General features: G+C 39.4%; 3 protein-coding genes across 9 annotated transcripts in view; all 3 read right to left on the bottom strand.

Annotated features, from left to right (window-relative positions):
* Positions 1–50: 50 nt before the first annotated feature.
* Positions 51–6,128, bottom strand: LOC144647260 (dimethylaniline monooxygenase [N-oxide-forming] 2-like). The gene is made up of 3 exons (XM_078507036.1): positions 4,714–6,128; positions 1,855–2,561; positions 51–1,425 (listed from the first exon to the last, which is right to left on the bottom strand). The coding sequence occupies exons 1-3, from the start codon at positions 5,279–5,281 to the stop codon at positions 1,054–1,056; spliced, it is 1,647 nt and encodes a 548-aa protein (XP_078363162.1). The 5' UTR covers positions 5,282–6,128; the 3' UTR covers positions 51–1,053.
* A 4,185-nt stretch (positions 6,129–10,313) lies between these two features.
* Positions 10,314–22,513, bottom strand: part of LOC144647269 (uncharacterized) — a 163,714-nt gene continuing 151,514 nt past the window's right edge. Inside the window, exons 1-6 of one of the 7 annotated variants that reach the window (XM_078507051.1) lie at positions 22,311–22,487; positions 21,743–21,793; positions 15,397–15,453; positions 14,857–14,903; positions 13,112–13,169; positions 10,314–12,183 (exon numbers count right to left, since the gene is read on the bottom strand). In XM_078507051.1, coding sequence (XP_078363177.1) covers positions 11,168–12,183; positions 13,112–13,160 — 1,065 coding nt within the window. In that variant the 5' untranslated portion in view covers positions 13,161–13,169; positions 14,857–14,903; positions 15,397–15,453; positions 21,743–21,793; positions 22,311–22,487 and the 3' untranslated portion in view covers positions 10,314–11,167. Of the gene's footprint in view, positions 12,184–13,111; positions 13,170–14,852; positions 14,904–15,396; positions 15,517–18,707; positions 19,354–21,742; positions 21,794–22,310; positions 22,488–22,513 lie in introns of those variants that run through there. The other 6 variants (XM_078507052.1, XM_078507053.1, XM_078507050.1 and 3 more) reach the window with 6 other exon arrangements.
* On the bottom strand, positions 17,019–18,069 carry LOC144645916 (uncharacterized). The gene is made up of 2 exons (XM_078505434.1): positions 17,959–18,069; positions 17,019–17,731 (listed from the first exon to the last, which is right to left on the bottom strand). The coding sequence occupies exons 1-2, from the start codon at positions 18,067–18,069 to the stop codon at positions 17,150–17,152; spliced, it is 693 nt and encodes a 230-aa protein (XP_078361560.1). The 3' UTR covers positions 17,019–17,149.

The raw sequence follows: 22,513 nt of genomic DNA, 5'->3' as shown, positions 1-22,513 counted from the left end.
CTAGCTGTACGGCTAGAAAAAGGCTGTCTTAGAAGTCACGATAGAGACGCTTATCGAGTTATAAACTTTATTCTTCTACCGATAATAACACTGTGCGTGAATGTTTATTGAAACTAAAACTAATCTTAAATTTAAAGCTAGTGCCGTTAGCGTTGTTGTGTGGAGATATTTGCCTTCACACATTTTCCATCGTGGACAGAGTCCACAAAGTAAAGAATCCTTAGAGAATGGTATTGGTTGTTTGAGTTTAACTCACAAGCTAGCCGGCAAGGGTTTTATGAAATACTGCAGTTCCTATATACATTTGTCATTTTGCTACTTTTAATACGTTATATATGTACAACAATTTGCCTCCGTTTCTCAAGTGTGATTTTGTTTCATATGTACCGTATTTTCTCGATTAAACGCCGGGTCTCTAAGCTGGAGTTGAAAATAGGCCCTAGTATTGTTTTTGAGATACCATAAGCTGTAAGTATAAAAGCCAGATACATGTTTGTCAAAAATAATAAATAAAAACACTTTCTTAATAAAAATCGAGCTCAGATTAACTACATGATTCGAATAAACGCCGGGTCCACCAGGGTGAGTTTGAAATAAACACCGGGGGCGTTTAATCGAGAAAATAGTATGCATGAATCAGTATTACTTACCGAGATCAATGTATTCTATTTAATAGCAACCGACATAAGCGTTCTTTTGCATTTTGTCAATGCAGATCATTAATTTACGGTATTGTACATTTGGTAAATATTTAAGGCCATTTCGTTCCCCAGTGGGCGGCCTTGGTCGTAAAGTATAACTTAGGTATACGTAAGGTCCTTCAAACCAAAACATCCGTTCTTTGTCAGTTCTTAGAAAAGTGGTTAAAGCCACTTCCAAAATACTTTATTCATTCTTTGTCTCTCTTATAGTATCCTTGAACCTTATCCCAGTCCTCTCGGATTTGCTGTTACGTACAGCGTTTTCATAGATCGGGAATTCTGGCTGCTTTACGACGTGATAAACGTGTCCTCGACAGTGGGCCAGCGGTTTGATACATCCGGGCATCACAGTTCATCGCCCCGCCCGCAGCCAACCCACCACTGCGTCCCATTCTCCTCGCAGATCCTGGGACAGTTCATTGATTGTTGCCACGGTTACAAACATGAAGACCAACTTCAGCAGCTTCACAATGGTCTGGTGTTTGCTTGTCGTGGTTTTATTTCTCTTCTCCACGTTTGGAAACATCTCGTTTCTGTACGTTTCCTCTATGACACCTTTGGCTCCTGGCCATGCCCCAGGCCCCATGAGGCGGTACTGGGCTGCACAGCAAGGTCCGAAAAAACACTTGAAGGCCAGGAAAGGGTCCCTGAAAAAGAGCCTTCTGAGATCTGGTTTACATCCAATCAAATCTGCGAGTTGGTCTTTGTACGGAATGCTGGACACCTGAAGAATAAAGATAGAGGAACGGTCCGTTAAAAAATGTTATTTTTGAAACAGATAATCAACATTGAGACATAACATTTTGCCTTGGTTTAGTAATGGTCCAATGGTCCTTTTGTGACAGGAATAATTCACTGAGAACTATTTTGTGTTATTTTGTGTTTTCACTTTAAAAACCACCGTGTTAAAGTGCAGCAAACACGGCGCGGTGACTCTAAATTTTACAGGTTGGATTGAATACCTCAGAAACCAAATTTTCCTGAAATTTTTGACATCGATTTCCCTTAAAATAAGAGTGTATTTCTGGCTATATAATGAAAATATTTTTGCCCTATTCACAAATTTGGCAGAATTTAGGGGGAAAGTCAATCGACGTATTGACCTTTGATGGTACTAATCAATTGTCTTATCAAATCAAAACGGATTTCTTGCCTGGATAGTGAGTCTCCTTGAAGCGTAGAAAATTTGCCTGAGCATTCTTTTCTCCAATCCTATGTCGTGCAACATAAATTCTCTTCTGGGTAACCTGGCCAGCCCCTTGAACACACGAGTCACCCAGCGAGCCTGCAACTCAGCCGCGGGAAAGAACGCGCCAGAAGACTGGATCAGACCCATGATGGCAAGGGTTGACTTGGGGTGGTGGGGTGGGAACACTTGTTTGTACAGCGATACTTGGTTGTCTTCAACTGGCAAGATGTACTTGTCCTTTAGGAACTCAAAATTGATATCATAGCCCGTGCATGCTATAACGGCGTCCAGGTTTTCCACTCTTGTGCCGTCGGTGAAAACCACGCCATTCCTTGTAAAGTGAGAAACTCGGGGTTGTAGTTTAATCGTTCCGGTGGCGATACGAAGGGGGAGATCATCACTAATCACCGTGGGGGCATTCAGGATTCCGTGCTGGGGAAGAAGCCCGTAGGTCTCATGGTCGAACCTCTTCTGGGCGCTTCGTACAGCCATCCACTCTTTGATCTTGCTCGGCAGGTTTTGAAAGAATCTCGTTTCCACGTGCTGGTCCCATGGCAATCCGCGTTTTTCCAGGCGGGAAATCACCCAGGCCCCTCTGTGGGTGCTAAGGTAAACCTGGGAGGCGTGGCGGCTGAGCTCAACGGCAATATCGGCTGCAGAGTTTCCAAGGCCTGCATTGAAGATAATTTATATAGTTATCGGTTTACTGTTAAAAGCGTCAATATCATTACTACGAGGAACATTTTTTTGGAAATTGTTTTCCAGATTAACGAATAATTGAATCAGGGATATAAATATAAAAAAATGTTTTCACTGTTCACTGCTCTATTGTGCAGGAGAAAATGTAGAAACAAAGAAGCCTGCTTTTGCTTAATTAGACACCGTAAGCTTGTAAATAGACGAGGCCAATCCATATTAAGGGGGTATCGCACGGGATGCATTTGTACGTACGCAAATACGAATCGTACTTTGCTGCTGATAAAGATTAGTGACAAGGGTTGGCCGTAGTCAAAGCTTTGATTAGCGCCCGTGCAAAGTCTCCTTTCTCACTGCTCAAAAGCAACTGAAAGCAATGGTTTGAAACGTGGATAAAATTAAAGGAATTTTAACTTGATCTGCTACTGTCGGGCCGACAGAGGCTAATTTAAAAATAGAACGATGTTTATATAAGCCGGAAATTTCGGAAAGGGATTTTAATGTAATGCCACTTATGAGTAATACACACCACTAATATTTCACCTTGAACTTGGAGTGCAGATTGCGCTCTTTTTTCATGTAAAACCCGTGAATTTAGTTCTACCTTTCTATCAAAATTGCTTCACAAGCAAGAGTCTACTTTCTTCATAGTCCAATAAAAAAATTGCGATCAATTAGCTTTGATTCTTTAAAAAACACGTAATTTTTTTAACCTTTATATTGGTCGATATTATGTTATTTAGAAACTTAACGGTTTCCTACTTAACTCGCCCATAAACTGTACTAGCACCTGAACCAAATAATTTCGCCCAATTTGTTTTCCGTAGATTTTGCAAAGACAAGTTGGTCATTTTCGGCGGATATCCGTCGCACAAATGTTTACCACACAGACCACACTACTTACGAGATCAGAAAAAAAAGCTAAATTAACGGGCGGTGGAGTTGTAGAAAGGCCAGTATTTAGTCGACTATTCTAAAAATGTGATCAATCTTAGCTTTATAATTCAGTTAATTGTCCACAAAGTGTGCTAATGTGTCGTATCCAGGATGTAGTAATGAACTTTACTGACGTATGCTAAAATCGGTATTTTTCAAAAAGGCTCCTAAACCCGTTCATTATCAAAATAATAGCGTTTTGGAGGCAGTATTGCCAATACTGAATCAGTTCATTTGCAGTATTCCTTGTAGTGAATTAAGTGAGCAATTGATTTAGTTATACAATTAACGGTTTATAGGTAATAAGAAAATGGTTGGCCTTGAAGATTTACAATTCTAGTGCGTTTGAACAGTTTCAATTCAAAGTCGTCGTGTTTTGGGGCAAAATATTTTACTCCTACAGTGCCTCTCTACCCAGAGGTACAAACGGATTCTGGCAAATTGTTGGTAAACCAGCAATGGCAAATATGCAATAAACTAGCATCCCATCCAGGGGGAGTAGCAATATCCCAGTGACTAAATACAACGGAAACCTAATCTAAGTGCCTGGTATGTTCATTTGACTTTTAAGCGAGACGTGGAAGACTACATAATAATACACGGTTGCTGAGTTTCGTACTAACTCCAGAAAGACCGATTGCAAAATGTACCCTTCTGGGCTACTGAATCTCGTTATGTTAAAAATAAACTGCGCCCAAGATATCGTTTAAATATAAAGTGATTTTTTTACTTAAAAGCATAATTACCTTGTTTAAGAACGACAAAGCTAATTAGAGTAAGTATTGGATTTGTGCTTGGCGATATTAGCTCTCAGGTTTTCCAAAACTTTACACCTATTTTGATGTTATATAATCAATAGAGGAGTCGTTCCATCCATTGGCTGTCGTAACATATAAGACGAATGTTGGAAGCCATTACAAAGCCAATAGTTTTGATGCATTAAACCAATCAGAAGTCTAGTTCCAATCAGCGACAAGCACGCGGGCAAATTAACTTGCCTCTCTTCTCTGATTGGTCAAAACTTGTCACCAAGATTGTTGGAACCCATTGCAAAGTTCCACAAATGCTAACTCTAGAAAACGCTTATTTACCAGTAATAACATTTGAAAACTGTTCCAAATTGACTAATTTACATGAATACAACTTTTAAGTTAAAATATACTAGGTAACGTTATCCTTATAAAAACGTACCTATGACGAGAACCACTTTGCCCTCAAATCCACGATAACTCTTGTATTCATGGCTATGCAGTTTGCGTCCCTCGAATCTATCAAGCCCGTTAAATGCTGGAAAGAATGGCTTTGATAGGTGCCCGTTGCAAATCATAACAGCATCAAAAATGCTTTCAACTCTCCTCCCTTCCCAGTTAACGAAGCTTAGTTTCCACTGTCCAGTTTCCCTGTGGTTTGGGGTTCGGCTTATTTCCACAACCACAGCGTTGAAATGAATGTATTTGAGCAGGTCAAAACGCTTAGCATACATGTGCAGATATTCCACGACGTCGCCGTGCGGCATAAATGGCGGGAAATCCTTTGGCGCGGGAAAATCCGAGAAGCATGTCATTTCCTTGCTGGTGTTGATAACGGTGGATTCGTAGACCGACCCACTGCCCGAGTAGGAGCCATTTGCTTGGGAAAACTTCCATAACCCGCCGATATCAGCGCATTTCTCAAAGCAGACTGGCTCGAGTCCTTCGTCTAAACAGCATTTGATAGAAACTAGACCGCTAACGCCAGCTCCTATAATGGCGACCTTCATTGTAAACCGTCGCCAGTCGTTTGTCTTCGGGTTTATAAGTACAGAGGGTTACTTCGAGCGTAACTTGCCACGGAGCGTTCACTTCGAGTGCGTCCCTCTTCTCGGTTAAAATCAAACTAACAGCGCTCTTGAAAAACGTTTTGTTATAATTAGCCTCCGCACTCAGTGTATTGCCCTTTACGTAGTCAAGCCTTTGTTTTGGGATATTGCCTACCGCGCTCGCTTTGTGATGAAATCCGGAGACATTTCAAGATATTGCCTTTCAAACATTAGCGTATTATAATACTCTTGGTTCAAAGCTTACAGCGATACGTGCTTGAAATAATGAAAATTCTAGAAAGCTCTCTAGTTAAACCTCGTTCGTTCTCCATGCTTTTTCTCGGTTCGTTAAACGTGCAACTATTACGAACGAGAAGATACCTTTGCGTGACATTGGCCCGAAAACGAAGGCTTTTTAACACCTAGTGGGCCAGAACAATAGTTTCTTTGGTGCTAAACGTTTAGCGATTAAAAATTGATTACGGTGTTAAAAAGCTTCCTTTGAAAGAGTTGTGAAAATGCATTACTGCTGCGATGTTTTCCAAACACGTTTGCAGGTTTCCATGTCGATGTTTCCCAAACAGGTTTCGAAGTTTCTTTTTTTAGGTCTCCCAGGGTATGCCCTCAAATACTTTTCTAAGGGGCTCCTTCCGTTGTTCTTCAACGTATCAATATTTCGTTGATCGTTGTTACAGAAGTTAGTGGTTTGTAATGTATACACGTAGACACAAATTACTTTCAAACTGCGCTGGCTGAATGGGATAACTGCATGTAATAAGCGGCACGAAACCCGCTAGAGTACAGTACAACAATATGCAAATTTACTGATATATTTGAATGAGCGTTAAACAAAAACAAAACTTTCTTACTTTTAATCCACGCGCCGTGCTGAAAATATTGCTGATGGAATTCTGACCGATCTGAAAACAAAATTTCAGTGTCCATTTTTAGTTTGAATGAGCTTTGAACAAAAACCGAAATTTCTCATTTTCAATCCACTGGCTTGTCAAAAATATTGCTCATTTATTTAATCCCTGAATAGCTACATTAAACGATTACTACTGGAATTTTGATCGATTTAAAAACAAAATTCGTCCATTTTTAGCTTTTAAATTCCGGTGTAAAGTTGTACTGTCTAGTCTGGGCATAAACACTTATAGGGGGAAATAAGCAGCAATATATTTACTTCTTTCAGGTACTGTTTTTCGCTCAGTTAAATTTAGTTAACTCAGTTTATTAATTCCATACATTTCTTTTAATATCAGTTCTGTGACTACGATTTGGTGCAACTTCTGCCTAATTCTATAATAATAAATTCTCTTATTCCCATCAGCTGTTTGCTCGTTAATGTATCGATATTGAAAGAAAGACTGGATGTTGTTCACTGTGTGGAATTTTACAAAGGGTTAAACATACAGACAAGAAAAAAGAAGGATGTTTGATTGTCTACACGTTCCAATTTCGATGATTCAACTTGCAGTGTTAATATTTGCAAGTTAACGGAAGTTAACCAACATAACCTAACCCTAATAATAAATCACTTCACGACTTCACTTAAGAAGTGATCGTTTGTTTACCTCTTTTTATCAGTGACTTTACGCTCTTGTTTTTCTTGTTTTTCTTACTCGCCACTAAAAATGGTTTTAATCGCTTGTTAAACGTGAATGGTGGTTCAAGTCAAAGCCATGCGTTGGAATGTGGTGCCGTGGCAACACCCAGAGTCAGGGGAGAAAATTCCTGAGGTGGCCAACAAAAATCACCACTATTTAACATTTTTCCTGGATGTTTCAGCTCATACAAAAGTGCCTACGTAATCAAATCTCTACAACTGAGGGTAATGGCCGGAAATTACGACCGTCCCTTAAGCGCCCCCTTTTAAACGAGACTCGCCGAGCGGACTCCAGAGATTTAGCTTTGTCTTGATTTGTCGAATGTAGGCTTCTTGACGTAAAAGATATGCTCAGATACGATAAGATAAAATATAAAGGTTAAGTAAATTAACGGGACGTAAGCAGTGAGTTTTTTAAAAGATTGTTGTCAGTGATAACTTCAAAAGGGCAACATCATATGGTTGATTTCGAAGCATTGTGATGAAAACTATACAACAATTTTGTTCCAGTTGTTTCTTTACTATTGTACTGAAAACGGGTATTATTGTTAACGGTTTGGTAAACTGTTATCGACCCTATCGGCATAAAAAGTTCTGCTTTCTTTTTCAAATGAATTGTTTAAAAAATGTTTTTAGGGGGTTAATATCGACAAGCTTAAACTTTTATTGATCATCGGTGATAAATAAAAAGACATGGATTTTTCGTAGTTAAACCACATAAACGCCAGCTTGATTTCACGCCATTTGTTATTTGATTTGCGCGATTATCCAGAATAAAGAATATGAATGGTACATGCAGTTTGTCATTCTGTCATAATGCGATGTTTTACCCTTACCTCAGCAAAGAGGTTTTGGATGTTAATTCATTTGTTTTGACCTTTATTATAAAGTCAATTTGTGGTTATGGTATATTGAGTGCGAGTCTGATTAGAACATTTGTTCCGCTAATGCAATATACACACCTTCCTTTTGTACTTAACAGTGACAAATATCCAAGGGCATCTAAATTCGGCTGCATTTAATTCTTTATTCCTTGAAAGCGACCCATAATAGTATTCATAGTTATCCGCGTCGTGTTTTCTAGAAACCTTTGACTCTGTTAAGCCTAAGAGTTTTCTCGTATATATAAAACCAGAAAGGGAGACCAAATAAGAAAATGTTTTCCCTTCTATTTTTTTTCAAATTAAAGCGACATTTTTAATCAGATTAGACGACATATTCCCTTTTTCTGCGGTTTTCCGACTATTTAACCCGACTTGATATGTTTATGTATATGTGATTGCTTAATTTACGTACATTTTCCGGTAAAATTATTCTCACAGGCGTTCCTGTGCATCGTAAGCAAAACCTCTCAATTTTACGAAAATCGTCTTCGGCTTTCTTCGGAAGTTAGTTTTTGGTAACCTTCGGCAGTTTTCGTAAGTAGAAGAGTATGTCGGAATTATTACTTTTTCTAGCTTCGATGATCTCTCAAGTTTACTATTCATAGAATTGAATGTCGATCATCAAATCATTAGGCGTAATTATCTTTATATTGCTGCTTCCATTTACAAATTCCCAAAACAACTTCTTTCTTCTACATTTGACGGTTCCTTCGCTTCGGTCAAAGAAACCCAAAATTATGGCACTAGGCTTTTTTGTACAATTCCATATGCTCTTTCAAAAACCAGAACTAATTATGGAAGTTTCAACAGCAGATATCAGGGTTAGCTATGACCTTGAGTGCTATTAGTGATGATATTAAGCTTTTGTCGCTAAAACAATGCAAGAATAATTTTAAAAAAATGAATATTGTTGAAAGCTATTTGTAATATATGAATATTTGTACTTCAGTCAGTAAAGTACAAGCAATAACATTTCCCAGCTTGTTTGTCATAAATCTCTAGGTACCCTTAGTCTGTATTGCGCACTGTCTATCTGTCCATTAAGGTTATTTTGCGCAATTTTCACTTAATCGTAAATTAATATATTGTATTATTTGTTACAAAATCGACACAGATAAAGTTGCTATTTCGTTGTTGATGTTGTGATCTTTATATCATTGGAAATCTTTTCGTATCAACTTCGGTTATCTTCGACTTGTCTTCGGAAGACAACGGATGACTTACGACAATCTTCTGAAGTATACAATTTTGATCTGGCAATCCACAATACACATTAAATTGCATTGTTCAGTGTGAATGAGCGATATCGATAAAGTGCAACCACACATGCGCAATTATGGATATATTATAATGACCAAATCTTCTAAAATCTAGCCGTTCTCCAATATTAAAGAGACTCGTTCTATCCAAGAATGCTATACAGTAAAACCCGCGTGGCCCGCCTCCTGGCGTTGCTTCCTCTCCCCGTTCTTTTGTGGGGTTCTTTTTTTTTCTCTGTTTTTTCGGATGTCTTGGATCAGTGCACGGGCTGCCGTGTCCCCATGCCGTTTGCCAACTCATGCGGTTCTCACGCGGGACTGTATCCGATGGCAAAACTAGGTACAGTCGATCTCCTGACATCTTCTGGAAACAGCCATAAAAGAAACAAGAACTGCAAGCAGTTTATAATCGTGCGGGTGTTGACCACCTGCCTCTTTCAGTGCTGGCTAAGCACGGTGCCGCACGTATTGGCAGTCACTGACCAAGTCGTGTTGCGTGTCCGGGTGGACGTGACATATTTCCTCCGTCATCTTCTCCCCTGCGGCCCGTCTTTGTTCCGTCCCACCAGTTCAGTCATCACGCCAGGTGCGGCCATCCCATTGTGTTCTCCGTCGTCTTCCGCTTTTGTCCCCTGGCGCGATGACGTGTTCCCGTCTGCACTTCTTCTGGCTTCCTTCGTTTCGTCGTTTCGATTCTCCGTCTCACGGGTCAGGTCCCGTTCTCGGTCCTGTCTCGCTCCGGCCAACGCGTCACACATCCCGGCAGGTTTCACAGGGTGATGATCATTTTCGCGGGTCGCGTGCATGGGTCTGACGTAGTGGTAGTTTGCTTGGACATGTCCAGCGGTCTTTGTTTTCGTTTGTACTTGATGTGATTTTTTCGCCCTCTCTTCTTGTAATTGGATGAACAAATATATTACGAGAGCAGAGTGTTCAGTACGCGAGTGATCGGCTGTCGCATTAAATTTTCTTGCGTGACCGTGACAGAGAGCCGGCTTGGCCGCGGGGTCTCGATCGATCCGACAAATTCCGTGCAGATTATGAATCGGGCCCAGGCCCCGCCCGATTAATAACTGTTTTAGCGTGGATCGTTACAGACAACGATTATACACTATACTAGACTGTTAGCATTCTCTCTTTCCTGTGAAAGACAGTCTGCAATACCGTTAAACAGTGTTTACTAAATCGCAGGCCATATAACGTTACCATACGATATTTACTTACAAGATAAATCACAAAAAGATGTTTACATTTTTTATTTGTAAAGAAGCAACCAGCAATTAATTGATGACATATTAACCGTCCAAGAAAATATAATGCGCGTATTCTTTAACGATTTGTCTACTGATATCACACTGTACTATATTAACCTAGCAGCCATTTTTGCGGTTAGGTTAATATAGTACAGTATTTTTGTTAATATAAACAAGTTAAAACCTGTTAAAACTTGTGTTATTGTTAATATAAACAGCAACTTTAACTTGTTTTAACTTGTTAATATAAACAAGTGAAAACTTGTTTTATTTATCGTTTCATGGTGCACGAGTGCCAAAAATAATCGCCCCCGCCGCGAATACCCCCCCCTCTCACGCTCCCCCCCTTTGTACCATGGAATTCTAATTTTATAACTAATTACATTTTGTAAGGTTTGTCATTCAACTCGTTTTCATGGAATTTATGGCAACGTCTCGGTTCGTTGTATACTTATTGATACCATCTGACTGTGCATTGCACTTTATTTTACACTGGTTTGAAATTAGTAAGTAAGTAATTTAATTGAAATCAAGTAACAGATTTGTCATCCTTTGTGCTCAAAATATTACACTGCAGCTCATTGCGATAGATACTGAAAAGCATTTTGTAAAATACAGTCATAGCCCTTTAAAAACCCCTTCACCAATAGCTAGATGTAAATGAACACTCAAGAAACTGTATAAAAGGTGTCCGTTATAAATTAGAACACCAATGCCATTTATCTGGTCTCTCTAGATGTTTGAAACGAAAATGAGTTAAATCTGTTACTAGTGCTCAGTGTGTATCAATACCATACACACTTGACTTTTCCTCATGATTTGTATATAGGATTTTTATATACTCATGCCCATTCGTCTATATCGCCTTGTGTGATGGTTTTCAGTGCTTTGGAAGTTATCATTTGGATCTTACATCCTATTCCTTTCATGTCAACATTCCCAGATAACAGGCGGCTGTTGCTTAGAGACGCATCAGAGAGATCATCAGCAATTGCTTTCAAGGGAGAGATCATGGCTTCGATATCAGGTAACCCACCATTTGCTTCGACTGCCATCATGTTTGCTCGTGTTGTCGTGGTACCAACCAGCATTGTACAACTTTTGATGGATACATTCAATCTTGCTAATCGCGCCTGGGAATGTTTTATTTCTGTCTTGCGCAGCTTGAGCATTTTGATCTCCTTGCTTTTCGTCGTGTGGTTCTTTCTAAGCTTTTTTTTTTCATTCGACAAGTTGGAAAGTTCTGTTCCTTTGTCACGGATCCTATCCTTGGTGCGCATTAGCTGAGTCCAGGCTTCGTCGTCTGCTTTTTCAGCATTATCGATATCCTTCTGTAGAGCTACAGCTGTTATTATACTAGCAGCAGCAGCTCCGACCGGTCCACCCAAAAGTGCTCCACCAAGGGTATACAGTACAGTTTTGGGGCCGCGTTTTTTTCTTTTCTCTTCAAGTTTGGCTCTCTTCTCTTTAAAGTACTTTCTCTCCCTTCCATGATCTGCTTCGTCATTGGCAAGTTGTCGCTTCAATCCATTGCTCTCATCTTGTAGTACTTTTCCCCTTTCCTTTAGTTTTGCTAAATCTTCTTGAGTTTGTCGAAGGCGGTCATCTGTGGTTTTCTCCTGTACCACAATATCCTCAAGCTCGTTGTCCAACTTGTCATTAATCTCTTGTATTCTGGATTCAGCAGTTTGGAAAGCTTCGTGAGCCTCGTTAACAAGACCGAGGAGGTTAGGCATCATTCGCCGAGCGGCTGCTACACTGATGTCATGTGGGGTCTCATCCACAATCTGGGCAAAACTTTCTAACGACAGTAAACCACTACAAAAGTGTGGAGAGACTGACGTCCTCACCTTTACATCTGTGGAGAATAATTGACAAGATGCAATATAAGCGTCAGAGTGGGCGTTATAACTTTCATTTCAGATCACCCATTTTGTAACGTGAATATAACCGTAACTCAGGTCATTTAACTGTGTCATGACATTTTATCATTTGTCAATCACCGCTGTCGTTTGTCCAGTCATTTGAATTCCTGCCTTGTCTAGAAAGAAAATATCAAAGTTTTGGGTGCGAAGGTCGAATGAGGTGCCAGCAAACGGTCAAAGTTTGGTAAAACGTGTAAGAGAAAATTTGTTGGAAGGCCTAATTGTTAATATTAGGATCAGAGATATGAATTCCGGCGGTGCCCACTTATGCCTAAAGTACACGCAGTACACCGCTCTTTCTTCCTTCTCCATTAAGTGACATCTGCGTTATGTCCTCTGTTTTTTTTTTTCATCTTTTGTCATTTACTTCGTTTCCAATTTAGGAATTCACCTAATAGAAAAGTAGATATTAAAAATGAAAGAGCATGCAAAAGTTTGATATGTTTTAAATGAAACTGTGCCCCCCCCCCCAAAACAAGAATGTAAACTGTATGTATTTTTAATTTATTTATTGTTTAAGTTGTTACTTGTAAGTTTACAGTTTCAAATAAACCTTGTTGTTGTCGTTGTTGTTGAAACTGTGGGCCGATACTTGTTTTTGAAAGAAATCCGTAGCCAGACAGCGAGTAGTTAAACTGTCCTATAGTAGAAACCCTCGGGGATTGCAGTCCAAAACCTACAAGTTTATGTACTTTTAAGGCAGCAATAAAGAGAATTGTCCCTTTGAAAATTGGAGTTCATTATTATTTCAGTGAATGGAAAACAATGGGAGAACATACAGGCTCCACGTATCACAACGGAAAATTTACGAATCAGAACTGAATAAACTTCAAGATGCCCTTCATTAACCACTTTACTAACCATGACTTTCATGTGACATCTTTTGTTCATCAACTGCTGCACTTGTCATTTATTAATTCTACAAGAAAGGAGTAAGATGTGAGTTCTATAAACTGTCCTCCACAACTGGCGTCATAACTGCATGAGCCCTCAGTACACAAAAGAAGTTAAACTAAGGGAACACGTCTATCACACTTGGATAGTTTCGAATAGTTTTAACAAGTTACTTTCTGGAGTGGAGCAAAACTCTTTGAGGTAGATCGATCTACTCAATTCTTAACACATAAATATTCTCTTTGGGAAACACCAGCAGTACACATCACAGTAGAGGGCGCTTTCTTTTGACCAGGTTATATAATCGGTTGTATCCATGGTTACAAAAGATATTAGTGCCAAGCCGAAGAACGTTTTGGCAATGCTCTCCCTGAATCTGCAGATTTTCCGCCGTTAGCTCATTCTTGGCATTTCTGATCAAAACAACTCCGTGTAGCATTTGAGCTGGTTTATTCTATTTTTCCCACTTCACGCAAATATCAAAGATGTGTGTTTTCCTTTTTCAGTGATCCAAATTTAGTAAAAAAAAGTTAACGAGTTTGAAAGCATCGCCTTGTCGCAATTTTTCAGCTGTGCCAATTGCAACTGTTGGACTAGTAAAGGCTCGAAACATGAAACGAAAATACTACGTTCCTTTTCAGTTGAGAGCGATAACATTTTTTTCGAAGAACTTCTTAGGAGACTGGATTTTCACCATACACCACCCTGTTAAGTTAGCTTACTAGTAAACAGGAAGTTTAGAGGGGGGTTTCCTATTTCCTAGAATAAATGCTCCTTTCACATGCATGATCTCATGAGGAAATTCCAAAACATCCTATCGATCAGTCATATTTTTCGAACTCATACTTTCCTAGGACTGTTAAAAATTAGAGTAATCTCCCCAGTGTAATTAAGAATAGCTCTACAATCACTCAATTTAAGAATCTCAATAATAAGTATTATATAAATAAGCTTAGCCTATATCAGCCGCCGCCATTTTTAACGTTCTTTTTTCCCTTTTAATCTTCTTACAGTGTGAAATGTTTTTATATCCTTTTGATACTTGTCTCAGGGGGTCGATGTCAATTGGGGCTTTGCCCTGTTTCTGCCTCCTGACGCACGGTTTTTTTTGTTTCTTTTTTCTTGCTATTTTTCTTTTTTGTTTCTTTCTTGTAATTAGTTGTAAATTTGTGTGACAAAGAAAATAAACTGAAACTAAACTAAAACCGAAAATAAGTCACCGAAAATAAGGTAGCCAGGATCAAAGTCTATCCCTCCTCAAAGTTCAATCAGTACAAGTTTTTCCTTTCGAACAAAAAAGATGACAGTGCTGTCTCCAATAACCACGATTTTTTTCCATTATTTTCTGTGTTATCCCATTCATCATGCTGGCATTCTAGGAATTAAGGTCTATTGTAAAGGGGTCGTACATTCCGCAAACCGCCATTTGTAGTTCTTCCTAGACCGCCAACAGCATACAATACAATACAATACAGTACATACAAGCATACTTCTCCTCTCACCGCCATTTTTGACCGTCCGCCAGGCATCGATTCCCATACCCGATCACATGGCTTCCACCAACTGCCAAAGTTTGACCCTTTTCACGTATGATGTGAATAAGAAGCCTAACCTGATGTATAGTTGGCGTAAAGGTTGTCGATCAAGTTTACGTTATGCGTTGAATTCTCTTTCGTGAACTTTTTGTATTGCCTAGAACATAAGTTACCTACCTTCCAACTGTTTAAGCCAAGCTTGTCAAAGTTTTTGTTTCATTAACCTTACGGGAGAAATGAAGACGTCATGAAACAGTAGATAATTCGGAAAATTATATAATGCGCCCTGGAAGAAACACACCAGTTAAGACTGACAGCCTTTTGAAGACAGCTGACAGCCTTCTTAAGGGGGGCTGCCTTATTTCTTTATCCAGCATAGGCATGCAAGAGAGCTTAGTAAACAGAAAGTTTAACGGGGGTTTTTCCCTAATTCTCAGAATAATTACTTCGGGAGGTCAAGTGAAAAACGCCTGTCAGGTACTATTTGTCACGATAAGTCTATCTTTCTTTTCTAGTAATTTGCTACAAGTTTCCTTTTCAAACAACAACTTAAACAGACTGTTCCGTATCCATTAACCGAATATCTTTCATTGATTTCCAGGATTTTCAGGATTTGTTTTTCCCATACAACTTACTTCCATTTAAAGGCATCGAATGAACAATATTTGTTCGGCATATTTAAGTAGAAATTGATATCAGCTCCCTCATAGTACCTACCTCTTGCTAAAACCAAACTTGTCTTGTTTTCAATTCAGAGCCACAGGAGAAATGGAACTGCAAGAAAACAGAAGAAGAACAATATTATTAACAAAACCGACCCTCAATTGAATGGCAATACACTAGTCTGTAAAGGCAGCTTACTTCAGCAGTAAACAGGAAGTTAAGAGGGGGGTCCCTTATTCCTGAGACATTTACACCTTTCACCTGGGCAAGTGGTGCACGTGATGAGTTGAAAGAGGCAATGTTCCTGAGGATCAAGGGAAATAACCTCTTAAAAGTAGTAAACAGGAAGTCTAGAGGGGGTGCCTTTATTTCTCGAACAATATTCCCCTTTGCCCAGGCAAGTGGTTCGCGTGATATATTGAAAGAAGCAATATTCTAGGAATAGAGGAAATGCCCTCCAGAAGCAATAAACAGGAAGTTAAAAGGGGTTTCCCTTATTCCTAGAACAATTACGCCTTTCACCTATAAAAGTTGTGCATGTGATGTATTCAAAGAAGCAATATTCTAGACTGAATCCTTCCTTCCGAGAATGCTATATATAATGGGGAAACTAGGTACAGTCGATCTCTTGAGTCTCAACTCGACTTCTTGACACAGTAATAGAAGAAATAGCATTTTTTCTCGTGGACCGTTTCTTGGTGTCAGGGAACGGCTATAAACGCTATACCCCCACCCCTTTCCCCCAAGACCACCACCGGTACAGTCTGCTAGCAGTCTGGCACTACGCAATACTGAGTGTTACACAGCATTTAACTTAATTGCAGGCGGTACAATGTTTACCATACGACTTTTACTACAAGATATACAAAACACAAAAATATATTTTTTTGCATTTTTATTTGTAAAAAACGCAACCAGAAATTAATTGGCGAAATATAAACATCCAAGCAAAAAAAGGAATGAAAGGAAGAAATTAAACTAATATCACACTAGCTGCTGCTATATTAAATGATTTATAATTCATCGTTCCCGGATGCATTAGCGCACCAGCCACTGGTAAAATGGTCCATTTGTAGCAATGGAATTCTTATATTATAACTTATAATTAGTACATTATACAAAGGTTTGTCATTTAAATCGTTTTCATGGAATAAATGGAAATGTCTCAGTTAGTTTGATCCTTATATTAAAACAATCTAACTGTAAACGTCACTTTATTTTAACCTGGTTTGAAATTGAATCAAATAACAGATCTATCATCTGTTGTGCCCTAAGCATAACGTCGCAGCTTATTGCGACAGATACTAAAAGGCGTTTTGTGAAATACAGTCATTCAGCCTTATGTGCCTCTTAGGCGCGAAGAGGATTATGGATGTAAAATACAGTCATAACCTTTTGAAATGTCCTTTACCAATAGCTTAATGTAATTTGTCATGCCAAAGCCGCTAATCTGCCCGGGGGGGGGGCGGGTTGTTGGGTTGTGCCGCTGGCCTCTCCCCCTCCCCTTGTCTTCTTGGCCTTTGCCCTCTGTCCTTGGTCCCCCCTTGTCCTCTGGGGCTGTGTCTTCCGCCGTCTTCGGCGTTCCGTCTCCCTCCGTTCGTCTCTCCCTGTCCCCTCTCCCCTTGTGCTGTGCGCCCGTCGTCCGTCTCCCCCTCCGCGGCCCCCCGCCCTGCCCCCCCCCCCCCGGCTAATCTGGTCTCTGTAACTATGGGCGTATGGCATGGCTAAAAGCTAGCTGTTTGCGCAGTGTGTAACAGTACCATACACACTTGACTTGTCTTATTTTTACAAAGCATTTTAAATGTTCTCATGCCCATTCGTCCATATCGCCTTGTGTGATGGCTTTCAGTGCTTTGGAAGTTATCATTTGGATCTTACATCCTATTCCTTTCATATCAACATTCCCAGATAACAGGCGGCTGGTGCTTAGAGACGCATCAGAGAGATCATCAGCAATTGCTTTCAAGGGAAAGATCATAAGTTCGATATCAGGTAACTCATCATTTGCTTCGATTGCCATCATGTTTGCTCGTGTTGTCGTGGTGCCCACCAGCATTGCACAACTTTTGATGGATTCATTTAATCTTGCTAATCGTGCCTGGGAATATTTTATTTCTTCCTTGCGTAGTTTCACCATTTCCAGCTCCTTGCTTTTCGCCTTGTGGTTCTTTCTTTGTTTTTCTTTTTCATTTGCCAAGTTGGAAAGTTCTGATTTCTTGTCGTCAATCCTGTCTCTGGTGCGTGTTAACTGAGTCGAAGCTTCGCTGACTGCCCTTTCAGCATTTTCGATATCCTTCTTTAAAGCTTCATTTGTTGCTACGCCAGTCACACCACCAGCAAGAACTCCGCCAAATGGTCCAAGGAGAAGTGTTCCAATAAACACCAGCTGCTACACCAGTTATAACAGTTTTCGGAACGCGTTCTCTTTCTTCCTTTTCAAGTTTGGCCTTCTTTTCTTCTAAACGTTCTTTGTCCCTTCTAAGATTTGTCTCGTCATTGGAAAGTTGTCGCTCCAATTCATTGCGTTCATCTTGAAGTACTTTCGCCCTTTCTTCCAGTTTTGCCAAATCTTCTTTAGTTTGTGCGAAGGCGGTCATCTGTGTTTTTTTCCTGTACCACAATATCCTGAAGCTCGATGTCCAACTTGTCATTAATCTCTTGTATTCTGGATTCAGCAGTTTGGAAAGCTTCGTGAGCCTCGTTTACAAGACCGAGGAGGTTAGGCATCATTCGCCGAGCGGCTGCTACACTGATGTCATGTGGGGTCTCATCCACAATCTGGGCAAAACTTTCCAACGACAGTAAACCACTACAAAAGTGTGGAGCGACTGACGTCTTCACCTTTACATCTGTGGACAATAATTGACAAGATGTGATATTAGCTTCAAATTTGGCGTATAACTTTCATTCAACTTTTTCCATTTTGTACCATCTGTCAGTCAGGTGATTTAATTGTTTGTTATAACAATTTATTGCTTGTCAAGTTTCCGTTAGCTTAGTTGTCTGTCTGGTCATTTGATTACCTTATTTAAGAAATAACACATAAAGTACCAGTTTTGGAAAAAAGTCGAGTACAATAGTCAAGGCACGATGTGGTTTTTTAGCCTCAAGGTGCGAATTTTGAAACTAAAAGTTCGACGGGCAAGAAATCTTCGATTTATGCCAAATAACACCATAAAGATTGCATATGATCATAGTGTTTTAGCAATATAGGTTACCATAGCCACGATTTTAGTATCTTTTTGTCTTTAAAGGAGGATGATTTCCTTGAAGTGTAGTGAGATACATCGTACCTTTTTATGTCTGTCAAAGTATAGTGAGGCACAACAAAGGAAGGGCCTTGCTTAGCGCGGCACTCTACTCACCATGACTTTCGGACTCATCTTCAGTGTTATGATCTTCGATATACATCAGTATGGTAAAACAAAGAACCATCAAGACTTCAGAAAAGCACGAAATAATGTAGCCCAGTAAAGCAATAGCTCCAAAACAAAGGAAGAGTTCACAAGTGCTTACAGCTACGTAAATTCCACTTTCTTTTGTCATCTTTTGTTCATTAACTGCACTTGTCACTTGTTAATTCTACAAGAAATGAGTGAGATGTGAGTTCTATGAAGCATCTTCGAGTAACTACAGGAATCCTTTGGTTACTTAACAGAAAACAGGTGTTGTGTGGTAACTCAGTGACAATAATATACAAGTTACAGTTTCTGTGGCAATTTAAGAGTTCCTTTAAAAATTACAATTTGCAGTGGAGAAAATCTCGTTGAGGTACACCGATGGACTCGATACTCAATACATAAATCTCCTTTTTGGCCTACAGCAGCAGTACACCCCAAAGTAAAAGGCACTTTATTTTGACCAGGTTTTTTTGCACGGTGTCGAATGTATGCATGGTTACAGGAGATCTAAGTGGCGAACCAAGGACCTTTTTGGCAATCGGCAGATTTTCTACCGCTGAATGGGCCACCCTGGCTTAATGAGGTTTACCAGCTACCTACCTACCTACCTACCTACCTTTGTAGGAGACTGTGCATAATACATCACCCAGTTAAGACAGCTTAGCTATAGTTAAGTAAGAAAAAAGAAGTTTAGAGGGTTTCCCAATCCAAGATTGATCCTCCTTTCATAGTTGGCGTATGTACCGGGAATCCATTAGCAAAACGCGAAAAAATTCCTCTCAGACACCAGAAATATGGTAGCCAGAGTCAAAGACTACCTTTCCTCGAAGTTCGAAATACGTTTTCTCTTTCGATTAACAACATTGACAGTGCTGTCTCCAGTAACAAAATATCTTACATTATTGTAATATTCCGTGCTTTTCAGGATTGGCTTTCTCAAAACATCTTGATAACGTCAGGGGCATTTGATAACCCACAAAACTTGTCAAATGCTCTTCTTTGCCGCACTCAACTTACCAGAGAAATGAAGATATCAGGCAACTGAGTAGCTCATTAAGAAATATGCAAGATGTTGTCTTTATAGAACAATTCACACAACCGTCCTTATGGGTACGTCTGTAAGGAAGTTTAGACGGAATTTCCCAAACTCCAAGAAATTTGCTCCTTTTAATATAACACAATATAGCAGTTATGATTTTGTAAAGGTGAATTTCGTATGTAATAATGCATCGATCTATTTAAACAGTTTCCATCTCCCCTATCTTAAGAGCTTATTTACTCCCCAGGTATTAGCATTTTGTCTTGTTGGGGACAATAAGATAATAAGAATTATTGAGAGTAAACCAAGGCACAAAAAAGTTCTACTTCTCAGTATTCTCCTTGTAACTGAATGTCTTTCTGTGAATCTGCTGTGTTATGCCCGGGTGTCGATAAAAGAAATGTAAGCAATTGCATGACTCAGTTATGCCAGAGGGATGGGCACTTACTGGAATTGACAACAGCAACAACGTAACAACAAGGTTTATTGTTTATTTATTAAACATTTTGCTTCCATAACATTACATCTTTTTTGTTACTTGTTACTTTACTATTCAATGCGTTCTATGTCTTTCCTTACGCTCGGTCGTCATTCCAATCGAACTCCAACACAGCATCAAACGCCACCATCTTGGATGCCAACTACACGTTCAACTCTCAGTTCCCGTTTTTGATGTTCAAGATACTAACAGAAAGCGATGTATTACAATTAAGAAATCACTTTGATCTTCACCCGACTACAAAAACGCTTGTTGAAACAAAAATTCCACTGAGTGTAGTAATTTTTCTGGGAAAAATCCTCAATGTAAATCAATTACCACATGAGAACAATTATTTTATGTGTCAAAGCGATGTCGGAGATTCACAGAAATGGAAGTTTCTCGCTTCAGCTTTGTCGTTTTGTCGAAAATAATACGTGCAACCCTCCTAAAACAAAGTTGATTGATTTATTTTTATTTATCTTCGTACAGTTACGTTTTCGCCGATTAAAAAAGACAATTAAATAAGCTCTTTATTCAATTCGAGTAAACGACTCACCTTTCGCCTGTTAGATATAGGAACAGATTTGTTAAACGAAAACTTAGCAAACACAAAACGCGCTCAAATAAACCTGATGGATATTTTCTTTCCAACATTGAGGTTTTGTAAATATATTACGTGATTTCCGTAAATTTATTCCAAGTGTTTCTAAACAACAAATTGAGAATTTGGCTGAATATAACAACTCCCTGACATCAGATTGGAAACATTTCATATCGACGCGAATAGTACGCAAGTCACTTACGATTTTGTCATCAACACTACTGAGAAAACCCTGGTCGAATGGCTGGCCGTATCAGTTACAACTCTCCCAAAATCAGCCAAAATCAGCCAAAATTTAAAAATTATATCAAGCAACGAACGATTTGAGCTCCGCTGGTGTTCCAAAGGGAATGTTTGTATTTAGTATAAGCAGCTGCGTCGATGCCTCATCGAACTACTTCGATCACGTTTTTCTCCGAATTTTCCCTTCAAGGTTTTATCTGTCCCATTTCGCTTGCCTTAGACAGAAAGTGTTCATTTACCTTTTCTTTCTGGTGAGAAAGTTTCGTCAACAGCGTCAAATCCTGAGATAGAAGCCTTCATAAATGCGAACTGAGCCCGCCTTGAGCTTATTCGGTCACCCAATGTTCCCCGTTCTCCTACAGCAAACGCAATAATTGCTGCTTTCATTATCACAAACTGTTACGCTTTCCAGGAATTAAGGATCACCCTCAATCCTCGTTATCTTGAAATCCGACATTTTTTTTTATTATATTTAATTAACAGTTCGTACTATCTATAGACCGCATATATTCCTTCGATTCCTTTTGTTTTTAGTTCAATTTAATCCCTTTCATCTTGCTGACATTTAGAGGCGTCGAAACATTTTTTCGCGCACTATTTTATAGCATGAAATTATATATGTTACCTACACGTACCTTCCTTGTGTTTAAGCCAAGCTTGTTAAACTTCTTGTTTGCCAAAAATTTCTAAAGAGATGGAGATGACATGAAACATTACATAATTTGATTGCGAAAAAAAAATTAGCATAACCTTGATAACCGACCTCAGTTGCTCAGTGGATGAAACACACCCGCCCATTAAAGACAACCTTCTAAAGGGGGGTTGTCTTATTTGTCCTTTTAGCATACGCATACATACAAGAAAGCTAAATAAACAAAAAGGGGTTCTCCCTAATTCTCGGAATAAGTCCTACTATCACCGTTGACATACCATCCGGGGGGGTCAAGTGAAAAACGCCTCTCAGTTACAAATTGTCACGACAAGTCTTCTTTCTTTTCTTAAAATTTGCTTCAAGTTTCACTTTCAAAGAACAATTTAAACAGACTGTGCCGTGTCCAATAACCGAATATCTTTCACTGAGTTCCTGATTTTCATTATTTGTGTTTCGCATACAACTTGCTGAGATTAAAAGGCATTGAATCAACAATATTCGTTCGGCATGTTTACTATTAGATGGAACTTATATCAGCCAACTATACCTACCTCGTGTTAAAGCGAAAGATGTCTCAGTGGTTTCAGTGGCCACGGGAGAAATGAAATTGCCAGAAGGCAGTGGGTTATCACGTCCAAATATGAAACAGTGTCCTCGCAAATTGATTAGCAAAAGCAACCACAATGGAATGACCATACACTTTCCCGTAAAAACAGCCCAGAACGGCAGTAAACGGGAAGTTTAGAGGGGGGTT

The sequence above is a fragment of the Oculina patagonica genome, chromosome 3 (assembly GCF_052425735.1).
Source record: "Oculina patagonica isolate OP01 chromosome 3, crgOcupat, whole genome shotgun sequence".
Lineage (NCBI taxonomy): Eukaryota > Metazoa > Cnidaria > Anthozoa > Scleractinia > Oculinidae > Oculina > Oculina patagonica.
This window is presented reverse-complemented; position numbering and strand designations above follow the sequence as displayed.

Excerpts from the sequence above, each read along its gene's own strand:
- LOC144647260 (XM_078507036.1), bottom strand. The coding sequence starts at position 5,281 with ATGAAGGTCGCCATTATAGGAGCTGGCGTTAGCGGTCTAGTTTCTATC. Across the intron at positions 2,562-4,713 it reads CAAAGTGGTTCTCGTCATAG|GCCTTGGAAACTCTGCAGCC; the intron begins GTACGTTTTTAT and ends TCTTCAATGCAG. Across the intron at positions 1,426-1,854 it reads CAAGGAGACTCACTATCCAG|GTGTCCAGCATTCCGTACAA; the intron begins GCAAGAAATCCG and ends TTTATTCTTCAG.
- LOC144645916 (XM_078505434.1), bottom strand. The coding sequence starts at position 18,069 with ATGCCTAACCTCCTCGGTCTTGTAAACGAGGCTCACGAAGCTTTCCAA. Across the intron at positions 17,732-17,958 it reads TCGAGCTTCAGGATATTGTG|CAGCTGGTGTTTATTGGAAC; the intron begins GTACAGGAAAAA and ends TAACTGGTGTAG.